Source organism: Aythya fuligula, chromosome 3, assembly GCF_009819795.1.
Source record: "Aythya fuligula isolate bAytFul2 chromosome 3, bAytFul2.pri, whole genome shotgun sequence".
NCBI lineage: Eukaryota > Metazoa > Chordata > Aves > Anseriformes > Anatidae > Aythya > Aythya fuligula.
This window is the reverse complement of record NC_045561.1, coordinates 797,982-810,204: the sequence shown is the minus strand read 5'-3', so window position 1 is coordinate 810,204 and position 12,223 is coordinate 797,982. Positions and strand designations below refer to the sequence as shown.

General features: G+C 40.0%; 1 protein-coding gene across 5 annotated transcripts in view; it reads right to left on the bottom strand.

Annotated features, from left to right (window-relative positions):
- The window catches only part of KIZ (kizuna centrosomal protein), a 59,371-nt gene that overhangs the window by 4,390 nt on the left and 42,758 nt on the right, over positions 1 to 12,223 (bottom strand). For 4 of the 5 annotated variants that reach the window (XM_032183645.1, XM_032183640.1, XM_032183641.1 and 1 more), the window contains one exon: positions 6,161 to 6,257. In XM_032183645.1, coding sequence (XP_032039536.1) covers positions 6,161 to 6,257 — 97 coding nt within the window. Of the gene's footprint in view, positions 1 to 3,108; positions 3,504 to 6,160; positions 6,258 to 12,223 lie in introns of those variants that run through there. The other variant, XM_032183643.1, reaches the window with a different exon arrangement.

Here is a 12,223-nt window from a genome sequence, read left to right as displayed (position 1 = left end):
TTTTACTATTCAGCCTGGAAGCGACCTTTTGCTCCACTTTTCTCCTTGGTTCAAGCCAAGATCAGACATGAGGGGGCTGCTCATGTGGACCCAGAGCCTCTGCAGAGCCATGGACCATCACATACAGCTTGGACACGGGACGACCAGAGGAAGACCACCCAGCTCTCAGGGAGCTCAGTCCCTCTTGCACAGCTCAAAGCACTATGCGGTGTTCCGTATCTGCCTGAAAGGCAATATCTCAAAAGTTGTAGGTGGACAAGGACCACCATAGCCATAGGAGGACCTGGAAACCTTCCCTCCTTTTCCCCCAGCTTTCCCTGAAGAAAGTGGCCAAAGCTGATGGAAGAAGGGGGAAAATAGATGCCCAAATTCTACCAAAAAACTTCAGTTTGTTAGGGTTCATCCTCCCAGGGCAAACTTATGTCCTAGAGCAGAATTCACTACCAAAATAGCACAGAGGTTTAGGGCTGCACATCAGCAGCTGGGCTTTGGTGTGACAGAACAGGGAGTATATAAAAACACTAGGAAAAGGTCTGGCACAAAAGCTGTTGGCATATAGAGAAGTGCTTGGGGAGATACAGAAAATGGAACCAGGAAGTTAGAAAGGCCAATTCAGAAACAGCTACTCTTCCAAACCAAACCTGAAAAATACTGCAAGACAGTTTTGTAACAGGGAACAAAATTCTTGAATTATGTCTGAAGTGGTAGTCAAAGCTGACAAGATGCAAGAAAAACTCTACATTGCAAAATGTCCATACTGAGAAGTCAGAAAATTTCAATCATGACCATTATCATCTGCTGTACTGAGCACACAATAACCACACAGACCTCCGAGGAGAAATTTTAGGAGCATAAATGCAGAAAGGCCAGTTTCCCTGCCTCGACTAATCCCCCGTAGTGACCCTTCGATATCCATTTACACATTTGCTTCTTTCCTAAAATAATGGCAAACTCAACCCAGGCTCTAACAAAGAAAAAACCCAAACCAGTTTAACTTCAAAGGGCCTTTTAATCCATCCTTTACTCTGATGAAATAGACTTTTTTGTGCTGAAGATACTGCAACAGTAAGAAATGAAAAAGCTCCAAGAAAATATTTTTCCTTCCATAAAGAAAACAACATTAAGAGGAAAACACCAGACAAAAAAAAAAAAGCCAAGTTAGATGCATCTCACTGAAAAACAACAGAAAACGTTCACTGTAGCCTTGGTATCTTTTTTGTTAAAGCACTTGTTGAACTACTCTTTCGGTATCAAGAGAAAATGACACTCAAGTGCCACAAAAAAAAAAAAAAAACAAAAAAAAAAACCACATCCAACACGTCACAAAAGAAACACCCAAACACCAAGTTTCATCAGAAAAACAAAATGAAAAGCATGGAGGTTTCAGGAACACTGATACTCTGGCTGACATTGTCAGAGGTTTACAGGTCTGTGTGCCTCTGCGGTGCGAAAGCAGCGCTGAAGCAACACGCTGCAGAACACAAAAAGAGCATTTATTTTTCACAAGGTAGGCTTAATAACCCTCATTGTAAGAGGTGACAGAGCTTTTCCCCTATGCTATGTGGGGATGCAAAGCTGCAGATCTACCTGTAAAAATCATGTTCTGAAAACATCTAAAAGCCTTTTAATAATATCAAGCCAGGCTACTCAGTGCCAGTGCTTCTGATGTGACAAAGCCTCAGTGCGGTGTGCCCCTGTGTGATAAATGCAGCTTTCCTGCAAGCTGCTGGAGGAGCCTGACGGCACTATCATTTTCTGCTGACAGTTTGCTAGAAATTGGGCATCACAGAAACATACTGAATTTATAGGGTTGGGAATAAACTAACAAGTCTACTCATCATCCTCCCCCCTACATTTTCTGAAAAATTGAAAGAGTAATAATGAATTTCAGTAATTATACTGCAAATATGACTCCCTTATTTTAGGATACAAATATCTCTATCAAGTTACATTTAAGGTCATTCCCTACTTTGGTATCCCACTTTGAAGGAAAAAAATATTCTTGCCTAGAGAAACTGAGACCAAAATCTGTAACCGTCTAAGGACTTACTCTATTGCAGGTCCCATGAAACTATCTTGGAAAGACACAGGGCTTTGCTGCAAAAGTAACAAACTAAACGTTATTTCCTCCTTCATACAAATGTAATGCACACAGATACATATTGTTGCCTCTCCCTGCAAACCGTTCCTCACTAATATTCCTGAAGCATCACCACTACAACATCACTGTTTCCACAGCATTCGGCTTCTAGGATTTAGAAAACATGCGATACATACAGAATTTTTCAGGAACATCTGTAACGTCAGAAAACACACCTGAGTTTACAACCAACCTCTTAAGGAAGTGGCTTGACAATTAGAAGTGCTGCAGAAGGATAAAACCATCAGATATGGACTCATTTACGCACACACATCTCTAAGGATTCAGGAAACGGTCTGCATCATCCCACGCTGCCCCTGCATTCCCCGGGGCTCCTCCGATGCTCTGAATCCCTATTTCATTGTTTTTGAAGTTCCTAGTAAATGCACATCCTGAAAACCCCCAAACCTCTGATATCTCTGGTCAAAGCTCCAGCCAAAATAGACATCTTTCCCCTCACAAGTTCATTAATCATCATCAAGGTTTAATTTATTTATTAGAGGTAGAAGATGCAAAAGTGAATTTGAGAGCTCGTACTTCAGCAAAGTCTGAGTGCCCTCTGATGGTCAACCTGCTGCCGTACATCGTGACACAGCAAGGGAAGTGCCCTATTAGTTATAGCTAGTTTCTTATTAAATATCTCCTCTGAGAATAATTAAAAGGATGAATTATAATCTGCAAACTTTTATTTACCTATCATTAAATCTGTGTTTGTTAGAGGTAGCTTTTGACTAAAAAACAGCCTCCAGAGACCAGGTTGGATTACTTCCAGAAAACAGATTAATCAAAGTTTAAAATACTTTACATGATGTTTATTTCCTGACAAATTAGAATTTTTATCTGGTTCTCAGTCTATAATACATACTTAATCTTCAGATTATTTTGAAATGAGACAGAGTAAACAAGTGAAAGAAAAATAAACTGCTTGCATTAAAATACAGAATTATCTAGAAAGCTAGTGACCTCCTCTGGCTGGATCTATTGCTACAGGGCTACAAAATGCCACACACATCGTCTTCTGCCCGCTCTTTTGGGGCGATTCAGTCCTGACTTACGATGCCTTTTCCCCCAAGTAATTATATAATTTAGTACACTCTTTTGTCTTGCAAAACCTCAACTTCAAACTAAAAGTTGTATCTCCGGGCAGTTAGATATTCTTTCAGTAAAGTAAACAAATCCTGGAAAAAAACAGTTTGATACCTAAGGTAGAAGCGGACAATATTTGCAGGAGAAGAGGAAGCTCTGGCATGCACCTCCAAACAAAAGGGAACAAGTGGTCTTTACTCAGAGAGCAGCTTCCTATTAAGACTCACTCCTTCGTACATTATGCCTTTCATCCCCACTCAACCACAAAATGATTTTGCTGTAGGAAATACAATGGTAGAAAAAGATTTACATTGAAAGAATCTTTAATAATAAACTGTTGCAGATCTGCCTACTTCCCCATGATTTATAATACAATAAACATCAGATTCTATTAAGTCTCATGCACTGAAGACATGCACTGAAAAACCGAATATGAAAGAACTCAATTCTTCCCATCTCCAGTACCATAATAGTGAAATGAGCATGTATAAATGTGCTAAGAGTATCTCTTTGCATCTTTTATAGCTTGTGTGTATTAATCTGTAAAGCTTATTAAGAAAGTCATTGCTATGCAAAGCAGCACCCAATCTCTTTCTCTTGCTTTTCAACAGAGTGCAGTGTTTAGCCAATAGGACTGGTCCCCTTCCCCTCATTCTGCATTCATAACATGCAACATTTGCACAATGTATCTCTCAAAGGCTGCTGAATAGAAAGCCTTAATACTCATGTAAACAACTGCAAACCAATTACTTAATGAATCAGGCCCACACATAATGAGGTGCCAGACAAAGAGCTATAAATGCATTTTTGCGCCCAAGCCTCTGCTTTAAAGTAAAATCCCTCAGCTGTAGTTTGGGCTTAACTGGCACATCATAATTATTGTCTCTAGGACATCAGAGGAAGCCATTTTTTTTTTTTATTTAGGTCCAGCAGGGTCTTTTTCGAGGTCACTCATCAGCTCAGTGACAAAACAGAGCAAAGAAGAATTTATAAAAAGTACCACAGCAGTACTACACAGTTATGTTTATTCTCAAGTAGTGGGTTTCGAGACCACTTGTAAAAGCAATAAAGCACAAGAAGTGACTGCAGTAAGTGGAGCGCTTAAACGTAAGCGGCCAAGAAATTTCACTGCGTCCTGACCGCAAACAAGCAGCAAGCTGCATTTTCCATTTTGCCTGCTTTACTACTTTTGCTTCACTGGCTCTCAGTAAATCCAATGTCAAGTGTCCAAAAGCAAGAGTTTATTAATAAACTTCATGTTTAAAAGGGTGCATTATTTCTGAGGCATTCTGGAAACAAAATAAGCTGTTGCATGATTATTTTTAAAGCAACACCACAACGTATCAGTGCCTCAAGTGCTCTTGCTTCCCAGCAATGAGAGGCATAAAATTATAGGGCAGAGTGATTTTTAAATCCATTACAAATAAGAATTAAAAAATAAAACACTAAAAAAAGTGTCTTATGAACAGCATCTGAAAAACACAGAAGCTGTCAAACATTATTAGCAAGCAAAGCAGTACCAAAAGGTTAAGAAAAAAAAGCTTGGAAACTTAAATACAAATAATTAAAAATGTACTATTTAAACATAGGTATTTAATAGTGATCCTGTAAGCAAGTTCCCCAAGGCCCAATCCTTCTCTTCCTGCTGTGCTGGGCTTCAGTGAATGACTAAAATTTAACATTTAAAATTCATCTACAGGAGTACCCTCGAATTTCATAACATTTGGTATTATTTGGTGCATCACTCTCAAGCAAAACTAAGTTCCAGAAAGTATTTAAAAAGAAAAGCTTGAATCATGAGAATTAGTCCTAAACAAAAGCATGAATGTCCTTCATCAATAATCAATATACTATTACAGCTTGTCTTTATTTACCGTACTGAAGAATTGCAGGAAGATTATGGTTTTTAACAGAAAATATAGAACAAAACTTGCAAAGTCAGAATAGTCTTCTATAACAAAACTGGTCTCATCAATAACAATACAAAGAAGCTACAGAAAGATATCAATGTCTTATCAGGAGAATGAGTTAAAAATTTATCAGGATGCTTTAAAGTCTTTTCCTGAGTGTTATTAATGGCCATCTTCAGCCAAGGAGCCACACAACAGCAGAACCCGCTTGCTGGGCTGTTCTAATAAGAGCAGATAAGAATCTAAAGCCAAGCCAATATTTCATGAGATGGCTGTGTTATATCCTATTTTCCGCTGCTGCTGCTTGACCACTAATTTGATTGTTGCTGTTTGATTACCATTACATGCCAATGAAGAATACAGGGAACATCTAACAGAACTGCTCAGGGACCAATAGCGAAGTGCCACATTAAAAAGCACAGAAGTGTTTTTTGTTTGGTTTTGCTAAGAATAAAAAAAAAAAAAAAAAGAAACAAACTGCATTCTTTAGGTAAACAAAAGGCCATTAAACCTACTCAGTCAGAAAGCAAGACATATATTGTAAATATCCCAAAAATAACCGGGGGGGGGGAGGAGGGGGGGAGAGGGAGGAGGAAATCTATAGACTGTGAGAAGTGTTATCCAGTTACAGCTAGTTTACATCTCAGCTACATCAAGAAGAAACCCACCACTTTATTTCTTGAAGATTTTATGTTTTCTGTCTGCCCTTTTCCTGACAACTTCTATTGTCTGGCCTCTGAGTAGCCCTACTGAGAGCAGCTGTACACGCTAATTTGTGGTTCACTGAGATGTCAATTGAGTCTTAAAATGAGAAAACAACAGCTGCAAAACAATACTTGGCTTTGGTGCAAATATTTTCTAAGGTGTACCAGAGTTTAAGTTGTTTCATTAGACAAACCTAAATACAAACCTTAACCCTAGATCACATGAAAAAAATAAAAATAATCAGGAATTCAGTCACATTCTACCAGCATCTCTCATTCTACTGCAACATTTCAAACGTTAAAGGATTTAACAACTTTACCTTGAGAGGTCACCACTTCTTTCACTGGATGAACTCCTTTCTGAACACATTTCTTGGCTTTCTTTTCTTCTGGAACTATCATTACCAATATCGCAACCTGTTAACACAAAATATAATTTTTAAAATAATAAATCTGAAGCCATACATTCTCTGTTTCCAGTGAGGTGTTCTGATGGTATTTTTGCACACTGCACAATACATAATAAACGCATCTACATTCCCTGCAATCAGTGAAACCCAAATGAGCATTTAGAAAAGCACACAGCAATATTTTCACTTCGTTTTCCTCTTGGAGCTACTCTCGGTTGTCTTTGCATAAGCTGCATGTTGCACACACAGAGTGGGCCAGGCACTACTGCCGTGGCTGGACAGACGGACAGAGAAGTCCTCGCTCCTGGGCCAGAAGCCACAAGCCCCTTGTCATAGAAGACCCTTTAAGGCTCATTTACCCCACATCACATTCAACCCAGAGGGGCTCCATGTCACATTTGGTTTTTGTCATGCTGGAAAGGAAAAAACATGTACCTATGTCTAGATTCTACCTCTGTTCCAGTTAGCTTTATTTTTCACTTCTTTTTTTTTTGAACAACAGTCAGACCTCACAATGTGCCGTTCTGAGCAAGCACCCATGTTATTTTGAAAAGGATACATGCAACAGCCATGCTGCTGGATCGATGAGAGAGTTTAGAGAGGAGGAACCACTACAGTTACAGGATGTGCCTCAAGATATTTTGCTCAAGATTAGGTAAAAATGAGTTAAAAATATAGAAAACAAGACTCCTTAATCACTTAAATTATCTGATTTTTTTTTTTTGTGAAACTTTTGCATGTTTTAACTCATTTTACACAAAAAAAAAGTACATTGACATTAAGAATTGTATTCTATCACATCAACTTTAAGCCAAACTTAATTTTCTTTTCCTTTTTATCCTTTAATTCTTATTTACTTAATCAGGAAAACTGGATATTTTTATTCTTCTTCCTCTTGAATATATGAATATATATTAATTTATTTTAATATTATTTAATATAACACCTTTTTCAACCATTCCCTTTTAAATAGAAAGCTGCATTAGGGAAACACAAGTCTTATGATCTTTAGGACTTAGCAGCCAAACAACCCACTATTTCAGTCTTATCCATGCTTTCCTTTATTTCCTCTCTGCTCTGTGCATCTTGTTTCAGTTCTGTACAGATAGATTGATTTTTAAAAAGTAAATAGAGTAAAATTTATTCACTGGAATGGTACAATTGCTCATTTTCATACTTTCTAAAGAACATGACACTCAAGTAAAAATCTCACTTTAAAAAGCTACTTTGTACTGCTAATTAGAATTGGGACACAACAAAACCTTTATACACCTGCGTATAATTTCAGTCTTCCCCTCCTGCCCCAAGACATTATAAACAAGCCCTGATCATGGAGAATTTCCCAGATGCAAGCTTGCCAGTAGCTCAGTGCTGCAGACCAAGTGCTGCAAGCACACAGCGAGAAACCACTGGCCATAAAGAAATTAATATTTGTGCTTCTTTGCACATTACTTTCAGAAAGTAAAGAGAAAAATAATCTATTTCAATGTAATCATTTCAGAACTCCTTGAAATTGTTTTTCACTCCAGCAGTAAAACACTTAACAGAAGTGTATTTTTCAGGACTCCTCATGCATTGTTCAAAGTACAACGCACAAGCAGCTGAAATTACATGCTCATGTCTTGCCTGGGTGTAGAGCTGGGTTTACTTTGGGAGGGACAACCCTCATTGCCTCAACAACGTCTTGCATAAAGCAAGGTGTGCCCAGCTAACAAAATGCTGTGGGCAAGTATTCAGAACCCACCTGTGCATGCTCTCAGGCTTGGCTTCAGCAAGTTCACAGCTTGCTCCTAAGATGAGCTCACTGCATTCCAAGAGGGAGATGAACATCTAGGTTGGTACCATCATGGTTTTAATCTCAGAGAAGTGACAGGTAACAGATCTGCAACCTCTGTATCTCTCTGGAGCAAACAAGCAAAGGATAGAAGAAGAGGGGTCCTCTGCTAGCTATCCTGATCCCTCCAGCTCTCACCCAGCAGTGGCCCTTCTGCTTGTTCCTTCCCTGACATGAGGGACTCCTCCTGCATCTCCACCCATGGCTCACACCACTACCCATTCTGCAGCAGGGGTGTACCTACAAACCCAAGGAGGTGCCAACCATGCACAAGCAACTTGGGCGTGCCCCTCCACTCTGATCCATTTTTGTGCTGCATGTCCTAGTTTCTCATTATTCTGCTTAACAAGAGCTCCAGAAACCAGATACCAACACCTGTCCCTTCCTTGTATGAGCCTCCCCATCGGTCCTCCACCAGGCTTTTTCCATTCTCGCTGGACACTCATCCCATCCCCCCATAACACGGAGCCCATCTCTGATCCAGATGTACCCACCACACCTTACCCAGTGGCACTTCCAGCCCATGTCTTTGCCACCTTTGCTAAAACTCAAGGGAGGACACTCTCATCTTGCAGCTTAGCATGCACACAAGCCCCAAGACCATTCACCATGCTTTCAGTGCCTCCACTGGCTCTCCTTCCTCCACTACATCAAACAGTAGCACAAACTACTTGTTCTTCACCTTTGAGACCCTTCAGAGCCCAGCTTTGCCCTACCTGTCAGTTATAATACAATGCTGGGCTATCGATCCCTACTTCTGCTTTAATTACACCAGACTTCCTTGCCAATTAGTCTGATTGCCCCCTTGAGCTTGTGCTTGCTTACATGCTATGCACCCTACCCTACATCACCAGGTGATCTTTCCGGGCACTCACAAATCCACCAGCTTACCTTTAAAGACAGCCTGGGTGATTCAGCTGTGTTGCAATGCCCATGAAGCATCTGACAATGTTTAAGCAGTTACTGCACAGTAACCACCACTTTGTGCACCAAGCAATCATTTCACTCTTACCTCATCCTACCCCATTCATCTGCCTAATCCCCATGCCTTTAACAATGTGTCTGCATTGTAAGTTAACAGAAGAAAACACAGTCTCAATTGCAGACGTTCAGTACTTATGACAAAAATAACCAACCTGGCTGTCCTGCAACACTTCATTCACCATGGTGGTTAAGCACAAGCAACTGGGGCAATGCGCAGGGTGGGAAACAGAAGATAAAAAATAGATTGTTAGGAGAAAGTGTTGAAGCACTTTTCTTCACTCTGGATATAACCACATTGTGCAGATCAGGGTATTTTCCTTCATAAAGCCCACCATATTTCAGGCTAAACACAAATTACTGCCAAATTTAAAACAGTACATTTATAGGGGGGAGGTTGCTTTGTTTTGTCTTTTTTTTTTCCCCCAGCACACATGCCTTGTCCCCAAGCACAAAACAGAACACTATGGCCCTAGTAAAGAAGATGCACTGAGTGGAAAAGAAGCAAAAAATGTACTGGTTTAGAGCCCAGCAGCAACCATCAGCTCCATAGGACACAAAGGACAACCACCATGGACAAGCTCACATTAGTGGCAAGAAGCATCACTTAAAAGATTTTTTAGCCAGTTTCAATGGTGAGGAAGGCTTCTGGAGTTCCTCAGCTCCACGTTAAAAAGCTGGCATTTTGAGCATTTGCTGTATGAACGGCTGGGACCTACTGTACAAACACAACTGAGGAAGCTTGATAAAACTCAGCCTTTAAACTCAAATTGGGATGTTAATAATGAAAAGTAAATTCTTAATCCAGTTGTCTGAGCAATACTGCAGGAAAACAGAAGCTGTTTTGCCGTGGATGACACAGCTCTCCTCACACTGTTTCCCCCCAGTGTATTCTTCCCTCAACTCAGAATTAGCAAAGGATCTGAGATACCACTGTTAATTAAAAAACACTCCACACTTTTCAACTTTGAATTAACTGCACAGTTTGCGTGGGTCTGAACAGCTTTCACGTCAGGTTTTACAATTCTATTCAAAACAAAATTGGTGTACTTTTCTTCATTCGCATTCCAGGAAAAACTGCCGCAGTTGCATAATGAACCACTAGCACTTTGTTCTGTGCAACAGTTAAAATGATCTTTGACCCTGAACATACTGTACCAGTGCAGAATATGGAAGATACTTTTTCCCCCCCCTTCCATGTGTTGCCCTACAACCTAGGTGCCAGTGTTCATCAATTTATAGTTAAACATCTCAGTGACAAAAAAAAAAAGGTGATGCTCTTGGCCTCCCACTTTCAACTTTTATATCTTTCTGATTGTATTATCTCTCAGAGAGAAAAAAAAAGCACACACCTTTCAGCCATCAAAACCAGCATCTATACCGCTGTTACACTTAAAACCCTTCGCTGGAGGGAAAGTCATTACAAACACTGAAGAGGTTGTTGGTAACAACACAACATTTGACTTGGCACATCTGTAAATGGGAGCAGTGCAAGCAGTTCCCAAAGTTGCTGTTTTTTTACAATGCAAACTGGGAGAACAGGAGTACTACTGTATTCACCCCAAGGCTCACATGCAACCTATACAGTCCACAAGTGAAATTGAGAGCTGTGACCTAAGCACAAAGCACATAATGAAGCAGTACAAGTAGGCATTGCTCTATTGGGAGAGGAACAAGAGCACTCTGAATGGAAATTAAAAGCTATAAACAGCTATCAAACATTATTTCCAATAATAATCAATAACCCCATATGCAAACAGAGGTAGCTGGGGGGCAAAAGATCCCAGCGCCTTTGCAAGCTTAACCCAGACATCTCTCTCATACACAAGTGAGAATATCCACAAAAAGGAACTTCGCTGTTTGTGTACCTTTATCAACAATAAAATAGTTAGCAGCTTGAGTATTTCAGCTGTCACTAGACTTCAAAGTTAGTAATGCCTTGAAAGGAATGTTATCTGGATCAGCTGAGCCTGCAAGCTGTGTAGTTTTAGTTACCTTGGCAATATTTATTGCATTCACATTCAGAAGTGCTGGTCAGTCTGGGCTGCCACACTGCTAGCTGTGGCACGAAAATAGGGAACTAACAAATCTGAACAGCCTCCTCCACCACATTAACACTAATTACTGCACTTGCTGATCATCCACAAAGAGCCATCTGGGATTAAACGTGGGAAATCAGCTGCCGTGCCACTGCCAGAACACAAACAGCAACTGTGCACACCTCTGCCTTGGGACCAGAGGTTTGAGTCATCCGTACACAGGCTTTTATATGTGATTTCTCCTGCAATAAAGCAGAAAACAGGTACAGGGAGAGGATAAGGGCTACCTGCACATCCAATGGGAGGATGTGCTCTTCTGATAGAAGGATGCAATAGAGGGATGAGCATATAGATGAAAAATCTCCAAATTAAGAGCTGAGCAGAACAGTGCAGGAGCCAGTATCCAGAAATAGGTCAAATACCAACAAATATTCCCCTTTCCTTTGAAGGAAGAAAAGAATGCTCTTAGCATAATAGTACACCAAGACACGATGCTGCCCTCTCAAGAGCAGAGAAGTCTGATGACCAAAGGACTCAGGGAATCCCAGTGAAGCACACCATCCCAGTGAGAACACTTAGCTAAAAGTCGCTGCCCCATTTAAAGAGAGACCAAGATCTTTCACACTGAATTTGCAACCAAAAAAGGACTTAGATGTCTTTCCAAAACTTCTTCATGTTAAGCAATGTAAAATATCACCCACTGGAGAATGTAACTTGAACTAATTTAAACAAAATGTGCAGTTTTACATTGTCCGAGTGTACTTCTGTCAGATTACAACAAACCAACAGTTATTAATCATGTACAGGTTACCTGTACCCCCCCCCCCAACAGTAGTTTCTAGTGGATTTATATCAAATGAAGCAAAAAGTAGGGTAGACTTATTAATGACTTTATTAGCACACTCCGAGTAGAACCTTAGGAACCTTTTGATTTCAAACTCAAAGTACGAAGGATGCTTGGCCATAGGCAAAGTGTTGGCAGGATTATTGGCTTATTAAGGGTGACCAAAAAAGGAAAACAGAATTGGATTTGTGCCCTTTCATGGCTTTTTACACTATATAAAGTTTTTTTGTTTTATTAATTCTTAGGAAGGTTTTTCTTCCTTGTTTCTAAGGAAG